The 21,677-nt window shown below is 31.5% G+C and overlaps 1 protein-coding gene across 1 annotated transcript in view; it reads right to left on the bottom strand.

The window, feature by feature from the left end:
* LOC119835694 (probable cationic amino acid transporter) overlaps positions 1–21,677 on the bottom strand; it is a 95,116-nt gene that overhangs the window by 4,990 nt on the left and 68,449 nt on the right. Inside the window, exons 8-15 of the mRNA XM_038360670.1 lie at positions 16,687–16,895; positions 13,659–13,830; positions 11,572–11,755; positions 7,500–7,624; positions 5,254–5,408; positions 2,530–2,594; positions 2,309–2,409; positions 1,599–1,739 (exon numbers count right to left, since the gene is read on the bottom strand). Coding sequence (XP_038216598.1) covers positions 1,599–1,739; positions 2,309–2,409; positions 2,530–2,594; positions 5,254–5,408; positions 7,500–7,624; positions 11,572–11,755; positions 13,659–13,830; positions 16,687–16,895 — 1,152 coding nt within the window. The remainder of the gene's footprint in view (positions 1–1,598; positions 1,740–2,308; positions 2,410–2,529; positions 2,595–5,253; positions 5,409–7,499; positions 7,625–11,571; positions 11,756–13,658; positions 13,831–16,686; positions 16,896–21,677) is intronic.

The raw sequence follows: 21,677 nt of genomic DNA, 5'->3' as shown, positions 1-21,677 counted from the left end.
CAGATTCGAAATTCAAATGTAATATTTTTTTATAATTAAGTGTAACAGTATTTATGGCCAGACTAAGTATACATATGAATCACTGACGTTGTGGCATAACAAAGTCTAATAGATTCATTACTTATATCAGTTAAGGGTATAAAAGTTTATGTAACTCTTTTCTATGATCACAAAATAGTCCCCGACGTCCCTATTTATAAGTATCAAATAACAACAAATATAAGGTATCTATTGTGAGTCCGGGAAGACTTTAGGTACATCAATAATATTAGAAAAAAAGAGGGTTTGTACTTCTTATACTGAGGACATAGCGTTTTTGTAGAAAACGACATAGTGACGAAAATTTCAATAACTCACCATGATTTTTCTCTTAATTCTAATCCTTTTCCCCTATTCCTTTAAGTAAAACGGTACTGAATAATAATTGAGCGTAGCTTGAAGTTACTTTATTATATGTGCCCGTATGACCTCACAAGCTCCACATTTATACTCCACTTTGTTATACAAGTGTTAATTAACTGCTTAATAGATATTGTCGCACTGAATTGTACGTTTACATATTGTTTTCCTGACTACGTAATTGAAATTATTAAATTATTCGAATCTGACTGGAGTGAGTGAATGAAACCGGGCATTTTATTTAATTAATTTCAGGGAATAAATGTCAATGTATGGTAAAATAGATTGATTGGCTCATTTTTCTTTGTACAACTCAAAAAAGTTGCCTAACAGACCCCACCCCAAGGACGGGAGTGGAAGTGCTTGGAGTTTAAGTTGAGTTCACCATTTAATGTAAATTTAAATAAGCGTCTAATTTGATATAAAAATAAACGCTCAGTGGTTCTTAAAAGACCCATTTGGGTAATATAATTGAATTGATTGAGCCCCTTTTTTTTCATGACCTAACATAAACCCAACCTCATAAAATAATAATACTGCGTTTTAGTAATTTTGTGAAACGACTTGATATAGCTGTACCACACTTGAAATGATTACGTTTTATAGAATTATTGTCCCACGTATCCATTACAAAGGATAAGTTATTACTTTGCCACGGAACAAAATGGCGCAGAATAACTACGTGTTTTAATTTATATGGGACATAAATTTATCATACCACTTCACGGAACGTTAATAATAATGTATCTTTGCGTTGTGTGAGAAACTAATACCGACGGCTGAAACCATACGGAAGCATACATTGATAATGTATAAAATTTAAATTGACATTACATATTGTGTAGGAGAATAAACCTCGTTTTAGATTTGTGTAACAAACATTCTATAAAATATATGAAATTTTATAGAATATAAATTTATTTAAATTACCGTTAAATTAATGTCACCTTTTTTTAATACGCGTGTTTTTTTCCAATATTCAGTGCGAAACAATTTAGTATTTCGCAAACTTTAATATCATCTTATTCCAATATTACAACTCATAACTTTATTGAGTTCCAAAGTTCATACTTAAAGTTTTGTCAATATTTTACACATGAGTTTATTGTAATAATTTAAAATTATAAAATGGAAACTTAGAAGGTACTTCTTAATGAAATACTAGTTGGAAGAATGATTTAAACAACAGTAAAACGTACCACTCTGTTCTGTGGCTGGACCGCAGTCCACCCACGGCAGCAGGCCAGGGCACAGGTAGGACATCGCGAACAGTTGACGGTACACTGCGTCGAAGAACCGTTGGCATCGGGATGCGCCCGTACATCCCCCAGGAACTGCTCCTTATGGGAATTGGCATTTTGAAACACGCAATAACGGAATGTATAATAAAATATGTTATATAAAAAATGTTTGCAATGCAAAATTATATTAATCTAGTACGTTCCAACTTATGAAAATATACATATATATACAAGATTAACGTTCTCTTTCGCTTCTGTCACATAAAATTCATATGTAACGTACCACTATCGTATCCGATTTAATTGTTACTTAAACATAAAAATAATAGTTTTTTTAATCAGATCAGTGATGTCTTCGTTTTTCTTTCTCCGTGATGTAATCAATATTTTTTCTTATAAGCGTGCAAATGACTATCTAAAAAATTATACAGAATTTATTCTAAAAAAATTATCCACGGTAATTAAAGGATTTGCACCTCTGCAAATGTAATACTATAATATACGTTTATACTATTATATATTATAATACTACATTTATACGATAATTATAATATACGTTTAAAATATTTAGTATTATAGCAAATAACTGAAACAATATTTAAATAATATAATACAAGTCGATGAATGTCAAAAAGTTGAGAGCAGGAGGTTACTATACTTAAGCTTACCATAGAACTTATTCTCCGAGTTGGAATTCACAAGAAAAGTGTCATCGCGGCCGTATTCCTCGCTCTCGTCTCCGGGCAGAGTATCATCAGAATCCGGTGAGCTGTGGACACACTAAATCGCTTAGGGGAAAAAAGGAAATGAGTACAAAAGCACGGTATAAATAGTCGGCCGGCCTTTCGCGGTGCGCTACTTTAAGATTTCGCAGTGCAAAGAAATTTACCTGCGCGTTACGCGGCGTACCATTACGCGTTGGGTTGGTGGCATGATGTGGGTCTGGGTGGTAGCCTGGAAATTAATATAATGCATTATATACGGATATAATAGCGAAGTTTTCTATTTCCGTTTAAGTACAGCCTAGTTGAATTCGAAATAGGAAAGCAGTAAAATGTACCCGAAATATTATTATTTGAGTAGGTCTAGGAATTTTTTATTATAATATAGAAATTTTTCATTGCTTCATTGTTATTTAATTGAAAAGACAGTTTGTGGCAGACAAACGTGCTTGCGACTATTAAATATTCTGTGCTTGGGGTAATTATGAGTAGGTTCCTATTATCTTTTGGAAAGTGTTGTCTAAGAAGTAATACTTTTGTCCGATATGATTAATCATAAATTTCTCCTAATAATCAGATAAAATAAAAATGATAATTTTGTTGAAACCAGTATTACATGTATGTATAATGGAAGCTTGTGATATGTCCATTAATTAATGATAAATTCCTACATCTATTTTTACATTCATAAATAATAGCATACTTATAGTAAAGCTAAAACTTGAATGTGTAATTGGGATTCTGTACAAAACGTGATTGTAATCAGAACAAAGCTTATTAAATAACACGACATTATAAGCTCCTAAAGGTTCACGGTGGTTTAGGTAAGTGTATTTTATGAGCGTGAAGACAATTTACAAGAGAGTCCAGAGTGGAGGCAGCCAACAGGCCCCTCGCTCGTTGTCCCTGCGTTTGGCATATTGTTTGCTTTGAATTATTCAGATAGACCGATTTGCAAATGTTGGTCGGAGGCTGTCTATTCTATACTTCGCTTTTGTTAAATCTCCATTCATTCAAGTTCAAGATTTGTTCGAGAATATATTCGATAATTGGAATGACAAACAATTGCTTTATTAAAATATTAGACATTCATATACAAATAATATCGTTACGTAATATCACAAGAATAATGCTATATTTAGGAGTGACGCTGATAATTATATCGATACTCGAGCAGACATCGACTTACAATTTGATAATTCGTCTTATAATCAAGCAAGGAAGCTACACATTGTCTTAACTTAAAATACAAAAAAGTGATATACTTATGTTTATAAATATTTTATGGTTAGTGCTTGTTAATAATCACATGTAATGTAATATGTTTCTTGTCATTTACATAATTTTGATTAGCTGGATTGTTATAAAATAATTATTAATGTATTTTAATAACATTCTATAAACAATATGTTATAATATATAGCTTTAGCGTAAGACGAAGTGTATCCAATGATCATTGACGTTATAAAATGAACAATATTTTCTATATATATATAGCTTGTGTTTACTATTATGTTATTTTTCAGGTTTCCTTCAATATAAGGTAATATATTTTGTATTTAATTTATTTAATGTCTTAAAACATTATTTTCTAACTAATAAGCCGTTTCATAGATATATCATCTGGGTATTATAAATATTATTTCTATTCAGCCATTTCAGAATACGGCCTAATAAAATCTAAAGGCTGGTATTATCAAATTTTAATTATATTTATAATTGACTACGTAAAGTATGATCTACTGTTTATCAAATAATTGGCTAGTTAAATCGAGATAAATTGGACAATCTAAGCATCTTTGAATTACATCGACCACTTAGTAGGTATCTAACGTTTCCCGACGCGAAAGATGCTCGACTAATAGAGTATTCTTGTAAACTTTCCCAGTGCATGGGCTCTTAATTTTTACATTAAAGCCTATAAAAAAGAAAAATCAGAAAGCACGCTTTATTAATAGAATCAATAGATTGTCTCACTTGCTCTTATACGGAGTATATCTACTTACGTAAGTAATATCGAAGCGATCGTAATCATCATAGTAGGGTAAACCCATGAAATCATTGTATTGTCACTGATGACCCTTGATAAATGTTCATAGTTTCAATTAAATCGGTCTATTCAAAACGGTTCAAATCAAATCTTATGTTATATGTACGACTACATATAACATACAAGGGAAGCCAATAAAAGCGTGTTTAAACGCTTTTTCGATATTCGCGATATTCCGAGGTTACCGCATTGAATTAACTCTAAAAATTGATTTACTCAATTAAAATATAAGTTACCTATGCCAATGGAAGAATATAAGAATTTGTGTTTGCATATACACGCTAATTGCAGGTACTACTGAATACGTATGAAATATGTACGTGATGCTTGAGTGCTATAAGCTATACATAATATATGCACCAATGACCAAAGGCCAAACGCGGCGGACGGGCTAGAAATGAAATGCCTTCAAGTTTTTATCTATGTTTCAATAATTCAGTTGAACTTGTGGTGAATTTTAATACCCTACCTAGGTACTTCGCATTTTCTAATTAAAGCTAAAGCTAATCTCGCAATGCAGTTGAGGTTTGAATGAGGTAGAACGAAAGTAGTGAAATGAACGACTAACTCAAGGTTAAGCTTTGAAAGCAATGGTTTTTGCGAGCTCCGTATTTCGTTACGTATATGTCGTGGTAAGATTATTCAAACATTAATATGAGCTTGAAACTGATAAAAAAATGTGATCGCTACACAAAAGCGATTCTATAAGAAGTGTAATTGAATAAATAAATGTTTGAGTTTTAATTTGTGTTTGCTCCGTAATATTTGTACACATATATAGCAATAAAACTTTATTTTTTGCGTTTAGTGAGTTAATTATGTGTAATTAAGGTTTATTTACAACGAAGGTTGTTTCTTGTTGTCCCGACGCTGTTCCCTCAGGGTCCACCGGCGTTCGTAGACTTTGCGGCAGAAGTTCAATGAGATTAGTTGAATGCGGCTGGTAACGCAGGATCAGAACACAAGTTGACACCAGAGTGTAAGCCAGAAGAGTACCTGTGAGAGTGTTTAAATTATGATATCTGATATCTTTTTATTCATCGATAATAATTTGTAAACGAAAATTATTTGTAAACGACTGGTGAAAGATTACAACTAATAGAACTGTTTTTAAGATGTTTTGAATACAAATAATTTTAAAGTCTTATAATTTTGAGAGGTGCAAGTAAGTATACGAAGAATAAGAAGTATTACGAATAGAGTTTTTTGTTTATCTATCGTATATAGTTTTTTAACTAACATTCTTTCACAGTTTCTAAATCTATGTTTGTTTAAAGACGTTTTACTTAGAGTATATTGTACAATAAACTGAGTTTATAAATCAATAATTTTTAAAGTTACATTATTAATGAATGTTTATAAAAGAAAAATAAAAATAACACAAAAATATTATTTCGTATTATTCGGAATTCATTTAATTTACATTAACTATTTATCAAATAATTTGAAGTCTGATATTAATATTTATAGTACATTGTACTATGCCGCAACAAGTATCATTACATGCGAAAGCAATAATTAAAAAGTACTTATGGAATAATAGTAAAATCATTTAATTGTATACATAAGCCGTAGTTAACAATCGTGTATCAATGGATTATGGTCTGGAAATAGCTTTTAAGCATCAATTGCTAGTAAAATTTGATATATTATAATGATTTGGTACGGTTAAATAGCTCTCGAAAGCGGTTACGAATTAAAATGAAACTGTTCTCTTGTTTGTTGTTTGGAATATAATCTAAATATAGTTGTATCATAAACAATCCTCACATAATGAGGTACTTGAGTATTTGTATACATTTCGTGTATTTTCCACTTATCGAATTTGTTAACAAATTTTGTCTAGTGCGTTATTTAGATGCTATCAACTTCTCCTCTAAAGCCTATATAAAATATCGATTTGACATTACTGTTTTATCAAGGTATAAATTATAAATGAGTTGTGTTTTACTCTAAAAGTTTGTCGGGGCGCCACACTATTCCCGCGATTGCCATCTTGGAAAAGTTTTAATACTTTATCTCCTAAACTAACTAATCCTACTGAAAATTTGACAAGACACTATTTGTAGCAAATTAAATTGTCTCTAACTTGATTCATAAAACTTTTACCGTAAAATAAAAATAAAGAAGTTGAAACCGTTTCTTTTTTTTAATCTACTTACCACACACATTATGCTACAGATGAAATAACGTCCTCAAAGAATAATCAAGATAAAAACGTAACATTTGAATTGAATATAATTATTACTACATATTCAAGTATTTTTTTTATCAGCCTTTTTTGAGCAACTAATGTGATATATTTTCAAAAAAAATTTATCATATACATTTAGAAATACGTTTTGGTATATTATTTATCGAATTCTATTCATCACTTTTCCTCTATTGCCTCCCTCCCGTCGCGCCACGAATGTGAAAGGACGTGTTTCAGTTATTTATGTTTTAAAAATCTATTTTAACCAGAAAAGAAAACCTCATTTACAATCGCAAGCTATATCAAAACCTTTAAAAGCAGTAAATCTTTAGTTAAAAGTCAATATTATAAACTTTTACAGCGGACACTAATAATAAAGGTACGGGAATTAGTGTCGATAAAAAGTGTTTTACTTTGTATATGTATGTGTATTCGAGTGTGAACAATATATGAAGACAGAGGCATTTAATTAAGATTTAGTTTATGTATCGTATTACATATAAAACTAACAGATTATTTACAAAAAAAAAGAATTATTTAAAATATAATATTTATAAAATAATTACGATGCTGTTGTATAAAGCTTTGTCTTATACTACTTGATACTTATATAGTACACGAATTTGCTTTCTCGATGATGATAGATAAGGAATTAATTTATTATGATAACAAAAACAGCATCAAAATAATCCAGAGCATATATGTTATAAAGAGGAAACCTTTATATTTAACTATGTTTGTAATGTTTCACACATAAACTACTGGACCGGTTTCAAAAATTCTTTCATCTTTAGAAATCTGTATCTTCACGACTTCATGACTGACAAAGGCTGTATATGAACCACGGGCGAAGCCGGGACGAACAGCTAGTAATAAAAGAAAATATTGCTTACCAATACTCATCATCTCAACAAGGACCTCTAGTTGAATCATGAGAGCAACCACAGAGGCTACGCTTCCTCCGCACACCGTAGCAAACGCTGGAGTGCCAGATGTTTCCGAAATAACAGCCAATTGCCTGATAATAGAGATACATTTATCTTGAAACCGGTAAATAATCTCTCATTAATAAAGATTGCAATATAATTTTAGTGGTCAATACAAAAAAAAAAATAGGACCTATGTAATGTACTATTTGATGGTATATGGATATTCTAAAACAGAAATAAAAGTACAACTAGGTACATATTATTAATGGCAACTTATAAATATTGACTAATATCATGATGATTAAAATTTTGAGAATAGGTTTTATAATTAAAGTTAAGTAAAGATTGCAAAAAATTCGTCAAACAAAACAATGTAACTAATTCTAAATAAATAAGCTTCTTTATAACCACGCAACGTTTCTCTTTGAACTTACTTCTTTTTATTTATCTCAATCGTTTATTTTTAACTTATACCCTTTACCTAATGTAATAAGATCTTGTCTTAATCTTCTACCTATTCGCTTCTGAAATACGTAGTCGACTTAAGATCTATTATGTATTTCTAACTTTCTTAATTCAATTTCAATTTTCTCTTTTTATTTCTTTAACGCCGGGTATCGTTTCCATACAAACAAATCGTGACGAAGTATGCTCCACTTCCACTTTCGGGAACTTAAAGAATTCAAAATATAAAATGGCTATCGTTAGTATAATGATGTTGCCGTATTTTCTCGTAAATATCCAATTATATTTTTATGTTGGAAGATCTTTCATACTTCACGCAATAGAAATATGTCTTATATTTTGTTATTATATGGAAACCACAATAAATTAATACAATAATAAAATTAAAACGTATTATAATTAACTAGCTGGTTGCAGCTCTATTGTATAATTAGTTTTTAACGGATTGATACTATTTATTTTCATAATATTATATAATTAGCGGTACTAGATATAAATGAAGAACGATCATACACATTTGCGAATGCCTTTACACGTCCTCAATGAGGCATTTTTAGAAAATAATTGATGTGTGCATATTATTATTATAACATTTGTAGGTGAAATACTAATGAAAATAGTAATACTTACACCTACAAGACTGTCTTTACTGTTTGCTTATTGAAGCAAACTGCTTTAACCTAATCGATTGCACCCTTATAAAATGAAATTCAAGCCAATTCAAGCATTCAACACTCATTTTATTCTAAAGCTACATTCATATAAGAAATGTCAAGTATAAATTTAATAAAAATATGTCTAAAGGAAACTGTTGTGATATCTTTTGTTCGTAAAAACATTGTATTTTAAGTTTTTACGAGTATTCAAGCTAAATTACAATTACCTACCATTCCCTTATTAGGAACAATGAAATAATTATTTCACTTCGCATCAGTGTCTATTCAAATTTATTAGACGTATTTATCTTATTGAACATATTTTTATATATAAATAGCAATAACATAAGTTGTTTAGTAAACTACTTGTACTAAACCATAATTAATTATTTGATATTTAGAGAAATAAACCTTCGATGTATCATGTATTGTGTATTTTAAAATGATAACTAAGCATCTAGTAAGCCAATAACTTAGTTATATTTTAGTTTTGGCTACTCATTCATTTGTTTTTGTTAAATGCCATAAATTAGTAATGCTAAAGGAGAAACCAAATACAGGGTTTAGAATTGCAGGGCTTTTTAATGTTTGGGTTGGGCTTGTTTATGGATAAGGGGTATGCAGGCCTCGAGGCATCAATGGAGTGGAGACCCCACTGATCACAAACATAACCAATTACCACGTACCTGTCATTCACTAATATAGGGCAGTGATTAAACGAAATATGGAAAAAAAGATTAGATTTTAAAGCTGAACTGCAAATTTATTCCTATATACTTTATTATTACTTCATCACCATTTTTTATATTTATTGAATTAAACGATAATTTTATAATCTAATTTTCTTTTTTGAAGTCACTGTGAACAAGTTCTAATGCTCAACGCATATATGAACAGGTTTCCGTGAGATTTTAAGGATTGGCAAATATCAAAAACGTATTTATCATATGCATTTTTGATACAAATACGATCAACTGTAATTATGTAAAATGGTTCTGTATTTCCAGAACATTCTTTTGAAATAAAGAGTGATTTAGGCGATTATGTTCTGCTATTTTGTAAAATATAATTCGTTATATTATATAAGTTCACTCATTTGGTGCTGTAAATGGATTAATCTGAAAACTTTCCAAATAAAATAATTTCATAGACTTTAAAGTTGATTTTTTTTTCGAAGTTCCACCTTGTACCTTTTGCACTCGCGCTGGCATATTGGAGACAGGGATATTTTAGGCAGTTTTTAATAGTTTATCTCATTTCTGATTAATTTTACGAGGAATGTTTTTATATGTAGCAGTAGCAGTAGTATAGTAGCAGGCAACTGAAATGGTTATTTGTCTGAAAGTAAGCGATCACCGCCAACCATGAACATTTACAGAGCTAAGGCCTCTGCAAATGCTTTGACAGCATTCGCAGACTAAAGCCTACCATTCGCTATGACACGCACCTCAAGCTGTACCCATTCGTGAAAACTTTGTCCCTTTCAATAATGATCAGTTCTATATTTAGATTTATTTAAATCTTTAAGTTAAAAATATTTTAAAACTCAAGTTTTGTTATACTTGAACTTTCGTTTCTTTATTCCCTTAATATGCAACGAAATAATCTCATCCATTACGATGCTTACAATTAAAATATCAGTGATTCCAATCAACGTAAACTGCGCAAATAACTAGCAATAATATTTGCTAACCGGTTTTCCATTCCATTAGGCTCGGACACGTATCAAAGGTTAAAACATAAACAAATAAGAAAATTAGTGCGAAAACATACGAAACGATTTTGATTTCGTTGTTTAATGAAAAATATAATTACGGCTAAAATAAATTCGATTCAACATTTTCATGATGATGAAAATTCGGTTCAACACGTGGAGGTGGGTAGTCGTAATTATATAATGAATAAAACTTTAATTTAATTTCAATTTTTAAATTGAGTAGAAACTGCTCACGTAACAAAAACAGGGCGGAATCCAAATTTGGAATATAAGTAACAATATTTTCAACATAGAACCTATGTAGGTTTTATCGTTTCTGTTTTAAAAATCGATGAAAAAATAATTTTATAAGGTGCTGCATAGAATTATTAGAAAGAGACTTGAAAGCCGCAATTTAAAAAAGTTATAAAGGGTGTTTTTTAATATGAATCAAGGAAAAGAGGTCTAACGGACGAGGTCGTTCACCTTATTGAAATTCAGAATTTTTTGTTTTTTTTTCCTGTACTACAAAGAAGTCGTACTGTATAACGTATGTAATATAAAACAAAATCGAGCACGTTTACAGAAGATACTGTCACAATCCTATTGCTAAACTTTTGTAATTTCAGTTCATATTACTTTTTAAAGTTAGTGAATTCCTCGTCGTTTTCTACTGTGGAAGTCTAGAGTCGTGGAATGTCCAATAAGAACATCAATAAATGTAGTAATGAACGTTTGTGAAGACATGTAGGATAAATGCAATTCAAAATTTTTTATCAGCGAATAGGAGAAAAATTGAGAAATTTTAGACTTTGACTGTCGTGTCTGCACAGGGCAACAACACCCTTGTCTGAAGTGTTTCAATAACAGCGTTAACTTGTATAGTTTAGCACGGATGTTAAGGATATTATGCTTTAATTAAGATCCACGATAGCGTTGAATCTTAATGCTATTATATTTCGGAGATAGATGTCTCGCACTTTCCGCCTCTTGAGTCTCGATGTTGGTAAAACATGTTGTCTAGATTAAAACTTCCATTTAATTATTTGGATAAAGTGTTAAACAGTTTTTTAGTTTGTTTTGTAAGTTGCACTTACCTGTTAATATTTGTGTTGACTAAATAAAATAATTAGAATAAATAATAAGAGCTTAAGAATCAGACATACATGAATTAATTGCAGCGTTTCTTCAAATAATAATACATATTGCATCCACTTACCTAAAGATGAGTCCATCTTGGGCCATTGCGTATACCACTCGGGGGAGCGGGAACATCGACCCAAACATGGAGACAGTCAGGCCGGCTAGCGCACCCAATGCGACGATGTACTTGCAAGTGGGCGCTCCAACAAATCCAAACATATCCACGAGAGCTGACTCTGTTGATACTTGATCATATGGCACTGCGTAAAACGAAATTCTATGTTTCAGTTGTGCTAATTGAAATTTGATAAAATTATCATAAAATGAGTAAATTAAAAAAAACAAACTGTTACATATCCCTCCCAGAAATTCTTATGTCAAAGTTCCTATATGCTAGGATTATGTTGTAGTGTGTATGTATGTTTATGTGTAGCTAATAGAAAAGAAAATGTATAATAATGTTTTTTAATAATTACATATTATTTAAGAAGAGAAATTTAATTATTTCTTTAATGTATAAATGGTCCTTTCCTGTGTCTTATAAACGATTCGTTTGCTAATTTGAAATAAATTGAAGTAACACTTGCTTCCATTTCATTAGACGGAGTTGCATTTAATTCTATTAATAAAAAATTCTATTCAATCGGTCTCACTTACCACACAAAGGGGAAGGAAAAGCACTCTTCACAAATGCAGGAAACCGTTTGTCCAATTTGTATATTTATTTAATCCATATGTTTGGATAAAACAAACGTTTGCAGAAAATATTGAATGTGAACACGTAAAAGTACTTTAAGGTGATAGCGATCGCTGCGAGTGTTATTCATTGTATATTGGATATAAGAATATGATTTTTATTTTCCAGAAAAAGATATGTTTCATTTCAATGTTGTACTTGAAAATTTGAGATATAAATGCATGAGCATTATAAACTTCTATGATCTGGTCACCTACTAATAGAAAATCGACTAGTAAAACGAATTTAAGTCGCATATGCCCTATACCCGTTTATGGGACGCACTTCTATAAACTTCTATTGGTCTAGTTTAGATAATTTATATTAAAATTTTTAAACATCATAATGCATAGTGAGACTTAACATTGGTTATATTAGGTAAAATAGTTGTTATATTAAATCAATTAGTATTTACATCAATACGTATTTTTAGCTTTGTATTATCCAAGTAGCGTTCGATAAAACGTAATTATTAAAGACGTTCTTTGAAATGGTGAGCGTATGAGCTATTAATATATAATATTTTATGTGATAATACCTACCTACCTTGTTTATTTGTAACAAAAAAGGTGGAAATTTAATGATAAAAAGAACGTTAATTTCACACAGACAGAGCTTAGTTAATTCTATACTTCTTTAACTTTACTCGTAAAGTTCGTTGTAGGACTGGATTGATAGCGGAAGCACTATCTACTTCTAAAGAAAGTATTTCAATTTAAAGACTAGAAAGTAAAGATTGACTGTTTGTTACTTTCTTCTCATACAAAATTATGTGGATGCGATTCAGCCAGTTTTCAATCAAATATACTTAGACATTAAACGTAATTTAAATTAAATGAAGTAATTGCTTGGAATGTCCGAGATAAGAGATATGGGTGAAGGTGACCAGGTACGAGGTCTGTATTTCTTTTGTGAGTGGGGAAGTCGTGGACTCGTTTCCTTACTCCCAGTCCCAGTCCTTTTCTATATTTCCCTCTATTTATTTTTCATCCCACATTTATATAAGTCGGTAGTTCAGCATTTGCAGAGACGTAAGGCTTGTGTAAATTGTGTAAATATCCTTACGCCTCTGCAAATGTAGCGCTTACCATCAGACGACCCATCAGCTGGTTTTTCAATTCAAAAATAAAAAACGATAGAGATCACTAATACGTGTCAGGTTTGAATCTATGCAAAATTAAGATAATTAAGGATAATCAAATATCGTTTCATTAATTGCATGAAAGATATATCCCATTAGTATCTGTAATTATAAACAAATTAAAAGTTTGATAGTCTTTAAATTAAAAGTAGATATTATAAGATTAAAAAATTGAAGATCGTTAAAATGGCGCCTTGTATCTCGGATCAATATTTACGTACGATAAAAATAGCTTACTAATTCATTTCACTATATGGTGCCTAATAGGTGATTTTCTATAGCTTACCGATAAGCGTGAGCATTAGAGAGCAGCTCACGTACGCCAGAAGAATGATGCCAAGACTAGATACAATGGCCAGAGGGATGGATCGCTTCGGATTAGTCGCCTCCTCGCCTGTTGTGGCGATGATGTCAAATCCAATAAAAGCGTAGAAGCATGTCGCCGCCCCCGTGAATACCTAGAAACAAATAACGTTTTACTTCATTGTGCGTGGATCGTATAGCTCTTCGATTGAGACAGGCATTCGATAAAATTGTTGATATCAATTTTTCTGTCTGGAATTTAAAGTGAGCATTTCGGAGCATATTTTCGTATTATTGTAATATTGACTATAACTTATGTTCTCTTAAAATATCTACATAATATACGTTTTTCTATACGGTATAGTCTATAAAAGAAAGCAATACATTGCAGATTTAATTAATTATGTCATCCCAGACAAATCTTAATTATATATAAATTTCAATAATTTGCTTGTTACGATACTTTATAATCCGTTTTAATTTTCTTATGTCATCCCCAAAGTGAACAGTCAAAGGACTTGCTTGGGCAATCATATCAGATGCAGAGTACAAGAATATATTATTGATAATTCATATTGATTGTACAAAGCACATTCTGCTTACGACTGCAGACATATGTATAAGTAATCTATGCCAATATATTTTACGATTACTCGTAAGAGAACGGATCCTGGTTAAATGGAAACGTATAAAAATACATTTGGATAAAACACCAAGTCTCCTATTTTAGCCAAAAACCACACCATTACGGTTCAATGGATAGTGTATTACAAAATTATATAATAATATGTACAATATCATATAATATATACAATTATCATTGTAACAAAATTCTTATTGTGTAAAATCTAAATCGTAGATATAATTATACGATGTTACTTGCATTGCAATGGTATTTCGATAAGATAATTCTCAGGGTTGCCACTGAAAACATTTTATGATATAAGGATCCCATGGCAAATTAGTTACGTTTCGAATGCATTCGATTGTGTTTTAAGGGAACACCATCTTAATTTATAAAAATCCAGTGTCATGATGTATGTTCCCAATGAATTCTTCACCAACTGAACCGATTTTTATGAAATTGTGCATTTTATATGTAATTTGTTCCAACTTAAGATGTAGGATAGTTTTTATTTCGATCAATTATCCCAATCTTAATATATTTTTCAATTACTTAGCCACAGCAACACGTGGCCGGGTGTACTAGTTCATTATAAATATAAGCAGACTACCGAATTTGTTAAACCATTCCGACACGTACCAGTAGTATATATATACCACATCTTAGAGCAACTATCGCTGTAGTCAGAAAACTTTGAACTGAGGAACGTTTAAGTAAAATCATTAGGGATTATTTTATCCCTATCCCTTGTAAAACTAGACAACTAGACGTAGTACGGGAACTATTATAGTTTCGTCATGTCCTCCCACTCTGTCAGTATGTATGTCACAGCCTTCTATCTTAGAAACTATAAGATACATCAAACTGAAAATCGGCACAGCAATAGCAACGAGGAGTCTGATGCGCCGACGAAATAATTTTGATGAGTTTATATTTTTGAGAACATACTTGCTGTTCATTGTACATATAACTCTAAATTTAAAAGTTTTACATCTAGCCTACGATACTCGGGCCTAGGTTATTGGTAAAATAATCTTTTAAATCGGGTCAGAAGACATAAAGATACAAATAATATCGCTACAACGTCATAAACTCATAGATTTTACCAATTGATAATAATAGCAAGTTATAAAATAGTAATCTTGAATTGGGAACATGGAAGTAATTGATTGTATCATATTTTAGTAAATTTAATCTAACATGAAAGTTATTTCCTTTATGGAATCAAAATTTTCAATTTCGTTAACGAGTTAATATCTCTGTACAGCTCTTAACAGTTTTTAATTTGCGAGTTCGATTTACAATGCAATATTGTTTCAAGTATCAGAGATGAAATAATATCCGATTGTTATTAATATCGGGAATCCTGTTCAAAAGTTAAGATAATTGCTTGAATAATCTCAATCCTCTTTGTTATATGAAATGCATTTATTGTTTGTTGAATTCCAGATAGAAAGCGATTAACGTGATTACGTTAATCTGGAGAAAATTGTGTAATAGACTTAAAAAGCGTTGGTACATACAATGAAACTAATATATCATAATGCTCAATGTAAGGGTAAAAAAAATTATAGCATTATATCTTTCTAATACAAAAATGTTAATAGCATAATAAACTAAGATTTTCTCATTTACAACAGCGTTTAGTTAGCTGGCTGGAAGGAATGTTGTGGTAACGTAAGAGCAATTAGACGCTGTAGAAACATGCACATGATAATAGTCCTTCGTATACTATGTTTCCTTATAACAATGAGCGATATATTATAACTTAATTAGGTATAACGTTGGGGAAATATGCCTTTATTAATATTTTATGCAACGTGTTGGTCTTGAGGTTAGTTTTGTTAGCATGTTTTAGTTGTACTTTACTAGGTACAGATGGTAGTGTTAGGTGATTTAAACAGCATTAAAATGATGCTTGCATTGTAAAATGTTTAGCTAAAGTTAATTTAGATTTTCTATAAAACATCCACAAGTTTTGGATACATTATTTTTATAAGTGTCAAGTGCTTTAAATTACGTATAACGTTAGTGAATGGGAAAAAATTGCTAAAAGCTTCAAGTGTGTTATATTTCTAATGTGAGGAAACGAGTAGACCTGTTACTGGATGAGAACCAATCGTACGCCGGTAACTTGCATTAGTTTCATAGGACTTTCACGATCTGCCTACAGGCAGTCTAAGAGCTGTTTTAAATTGTTTCCATGTAATGAAAGCATTAAGAAGATAAGTTTTATCGTTATCTAATTAGACTTAATAAAATTCGAAGCAAACTTTTTCCAGATACTGCCTGAAGGCAATCTTAAATTACTTGTTATAAATATTATTTGTGGGCTTGTACCATAATCAAGATAATAAATAGCATAATTATGATAAAGATGACTTACCCCGCTCCATCCATATGGTAGGAAACCATTATGCGCAGACCAGTTATCCCACTTGGCGTAAAACAGTCCCGCTGTGATGATGAACACCCAAACGCTCGCATTGATGATGTTCAGCACGTTGTTGAAGAACAGCGATTTCTTCACCCCAGCGACCAACACCATAGTCATCAGAATCGTAATGGTAAAAGCCAAGAAGTCCGGAGGTTTGCCTGATGAGACAAATAACAAAATAATAATGATAATAAATAAAATCTTTATTTAGAAATTAAAACTTTTTAACGGATTTTAAACGCGATTTATTCATTATATTATTAAACCAACGTTTCGAACACTATACAGCGAGCGTGGTCATGGGGAGACCCCCGTATAATACTCGCGTAAAATCAAACACAAGAAAATACTGAAATCTTTATTGTCATAATAAATAGTTTAGCCTCCTGTACAAGTTAAGCACTGTGTGAGACAACGTAATAAGAGCAATATAAAGATCAGTTGTTTCTAGAAGAGCACATTTGTGTATATATGTGCGTATGTATATGTCATCTTCATCATCATCATCAGCTCATATATGTTCCCACTGCTGGGACACAGGCCTCCTATGAGGGTTTTGATTCTTTGACATGCCGGTTTCCTCACGATGTTTTCCTTCACCGTTTTAAGCAGTGGTGATGTTACACATGCGCAGATAAATAGAAAAATCAATTTATTTCCTGCACGCTCGCCTGGTCTCAAACCCCGACTGGTCGATTTTAAGTCCGAGGTCCTACCCACTGAGCCACTACTGCTTTTTATGTATATGTATGTGTGTGTATATCTACTCATTTCAAGGCGTTTGCATGGCACCTGTGAGTAGATATGTGTGACTTCTGTGCCCGTGTATTCTGTGTCTAATACGTGAAAGACAACGATCCAAATATTAATAAAGCATTAGTATTGAGATGTGGAAGTCGAGCACGCGTCGGCACGAATTGGGCCAGCTCGCACCGGGGAAGTGCCACAACCCCACATCATACCGGCGTGAAATAGTAGCAATCTACTGTGTTTCGTACTAGTGTTAGTAATAAATAAGTGACTATTGTATTGAGTGTGGAGTGGGTGTGTACAGGTGTTATATTTCATATCATTTATTTAAATAGTTACTTGTACTTTTAATACAAATAATATCATGTGCACTCACATGATATGAGTGTTAGAAATTATTCGAAAATCAAAATGAATATACATTTTTACACTCAGTAAAAGGTTATGTATTCATTTTCACCACATATGTGAGGTGGTATTATATTTTTAAATGAATATTTACTTTCGGAAGGAAGTTTTAATAATTATATGATAAATACCTATCGATATTTGGAACGTTTCAGTTTGCGTCAACAAATTCAAATCTATTTACATAATGTTTAGAGGTCAATTGTCTTACACGCCATATGTTTACACGGTTGCCTGGAAGAGATTGTTTTTAGCAATCAGGCCATCTTTTGTGCACTCGTTGTGCTATTTGATTTTTTTACTTTATTTTATTTGAGACTGATAATGAAGTGCTAAAAATAGATAAATCATTAATAATTTAACTTAGATGTGATCTTGACAGCAATATATCAAAGCCAAGAGCCGGCGTAGCGCATTTTCTTTGATCCTGCGATTTTCGTCATTCACTCAGCCTTTGCATACATCGGTGGACCGAATGTGGAATGAGTCCTCTCTACGAAGGCATGTCACAAGCTTTTACTAGTACAAAGTGAAACGAATATCCGGACGAGACGGTATCTAGTCACTATTGAACGATTTCTAGGATAAGCTAGCATCTTTCTCCGTAAATATTTGTATTATACAGTTTACGTGACAGAGATTCCTTTGAAAACTGATTAGGTGTATTTTACAAAGCAGCGTTATGATTGCATTTTGAATTTGTTATTTTATTCTAATAATATATCGTTAAATTTCAACAGATTTCTGGAAAATTCAGACTCAGTGGATAGGAAATCATAATTTAATGTCGGGGTTACGAGACCAGGTTAGCATGCAGGATATTTATTGATTTTCTAATTCATCTAAGGATAATCTACATCACCACTGCTAGAAACTGTGAAGGAAAACATCGTGAGGTGACCGGCATGCTGAAGAATCAAAAGTTTGTCGACGAACCGCACGTGGTCAGCGTGGTAGATTAGGGCCTGAACGCATCATAAAAGTAAAAAAAATAAATAAATAAATATAATGATGATGGGATGAAGATGAGAATCAAATTGTACAACAACAGTTTAATGAGTTTTTATATTATACCTACTTGTTAAATAAGTAAAAAAAATTATATCCCAAATTACTTCGAAATTTCGTAAGACGAAAATAGAACATTCACTAATATATACATATTATTAATTTATTTTGTTTTGATCTATGGCAACGGATTTATTTACGTCAATAAATTATAATACAATGAATCCTCCTAGGTGTGTGTCTCAGCTATAGGAAAATATATGGATAGATGATGATGATGGCCCATATCCTTTTCCTTCCCCTTCCCAGTCCTTTCCTTTATCCTAATCCTTTCTTAAACCCTTCCCAATTTAAAGTCGGCAATCCATTTGTAGAGGCGTAAGGTCTGCAATCGATCTTACGCCTCTACAAATGTCCATGGGCGGTGGTCCCACCGTCCGTCCCACCTGCTCCATTGCCGACTGTGACATAAAAAAAAAAAAAAAATGATAGCACAATGAACACAACCATCGGCTCACTAACGAAACCAAGATAAATTTTATAGGTATAGTTTTCTACAAAACCTCATTAACAGTTTGCAATCAGGAAGTTTGCATTATTAGAGCTCGGAGGATAGAATGTAAAGCAGTTGTGTCGAATGTTCTGTCCCATCGGAGCGTAAGCGTACTACACTTTAATTCATCGAGCTCGAGGATAGTACAAGAGTATCATATTTTATGCATCATTACACAATTTTCACATTCAACATTTGTAATAAATGAAGAGCAAAGGAGGTTTACACAAATAGGATACGAATTATGGTTTGTTAAGCGTTAAAGAGAAATATATTAAATTCTTTAGAAACAAATGCGGAATTCAATTTAGTCACCCGCTCTAAACATTTTTATTGAATTGGCTCGTTGCGGACTTCGCTGAGTGACCTATTGAATGATTTGCTATTAGCAATTAATCTTAAACAAACAAATACACACTGCTACAATTGAATGATTTGCTATTAGCAATTAATCTTAAACAAACAAATACACGGCGGGAACTTTTGTTCAGTATTGCTTGGCTTATTTTTATATTCATTTTGTATATTTTAGAAGATTTCATTTTCAATTTAATCCTATCTGATGATAAGTAAAAATAAAACAATATATTTTTATACCATTTAAGGCATGCTTAAGGTGCTTGCGCTGAATATATTCTACCAGTTACGAAATGATTATTTCAAACGTGTTTAGTTCACGTAATTAAGTTTATTTCTCTAATCTCTTTATGCTTTTATAAAAATAGAAATTTATATCGATGGACAATTTAAATAATTATTCTGAAGCTTCGAAAGTTTGTATAAAAAGTGTAGTCTGCTGAACGCAAACTTTCGTAGGAAAAGGTACTTACAATATTATAAGTATTTTCTTTGCAATTTGTGTGAAACTTTCTTTTATAAACACTCAGTGTGGATGAAAATGTAAGTTATTAGTTTTCTATCTATAGACTAGTCGTTTGTTTAAACTTACTAGATAAACCAAAGGGATTAATTAGAAAGTTTTCGCTCGTTTGGATGGATGATTTTATGTATTTGGAAATCCTCTTCTCTAATTCCCATAATGCCTCCTCGCATGTGTATTTTGCGCTGACATATATTTTTTGTATATTTAGTAGATGTATGTGAGATGGAGTATGAATTGCAGGTTACATGGTTAGTAGAATGGTAACTTTCGTAGGTATAAGGTAACAAATTTTGAAAGAATAGAAAAAATTTGATCACGAGGCGGAATTCGAACCCGCGTTTCTTGCCTAACCGTAGCAACGCCTAGCCTCTCAATGTTTTCTATTCTTTCAAAATTTCTCATTTATAAAGCATTTCAATGCTATAAAGCTAAAAATTTAATTTAGGTATAAAGTAATCATATTTTTGTTGGCATCCTTTCTTCTTGTACAAAACATCTGTCAGCAGAATTCTATTTCCGAATTGTATATGATAAATGGATTGGATGGACATCACGGTGGTACGGGAAAGTGTCATCTTGCAAATTCCCATATTGAGTAACACTTTGCAGTGTTCGTAGGCTAAGAATATAGATTTAATAAAAATAGAAAGATTGCTAAAGTGTAAATTGTTGTTATGTTTCCTTTATTACGTTTTTTATAGTTATTTTCCTCATGAGAAAACTAAAAACTGCTTTTCGACTGTATTCTTCCGATATGGTTTCGCTAGTGAACAACTTATAATCTGTAAAATCGCTCATTTTCAAAACTTCCGCAAAACTTTGCTATTTAATTACAGCAACAGTAATCAGAATCGTTAAATCTTTCATCTTATCATTGTTAAATTGATTACTTATTCAATGACTGTAAATTTTCACTCGCCGCTTTTTGAAATATTTAAAAAAAACGAAAAAAATATAAAAAAAAAGAAATACTTTTGTTGCATTTTCGTTGTAATATTTAGAACCTTGGACTAAATATGATATGAATAATATATGGGCCAATATTCAATATCAAATACGGAAATAAATGTGGTATCTCAATTTTTCTACCCCCGTCTCATAAAAACGCACCTTAAATGAAAAATCATTTATGAATGTCCATAAGAAACCAAATCCACAAAACAAAAACAGCAAATTGTATTGTTGTTAAATATACATTACACTTTAATTACAAATCGTTATTAATCAGTAATTGTCACGATAAAGTATGGAACGGGAACGTATGAAATGCAATACGTTCATAATTACGGTCAATAGTTACAAAATTATTTAGCCGTAAGTACAAAAGACAAATAACGA

This window comes from Zerene cesonia, chromosome Z, assembly GCF_012273895.1.
Source record: "Zerene cesonia ecotype Mississippi chromosome Z, Zerene_cesonia_1.1, whole genome shotgun sequence".
Lineage (NCBI taxonomy): Eukaryota > Metazoa > Arthropoda > Insecta > Lepidoptera > Pieridae > Zerene > Zerene cesonia.
The sequence above is the reverse complement of the archived record's forward strand: the minus strand, read 5'-3'. Positions and strand labels throughout refer to the sequence as shown.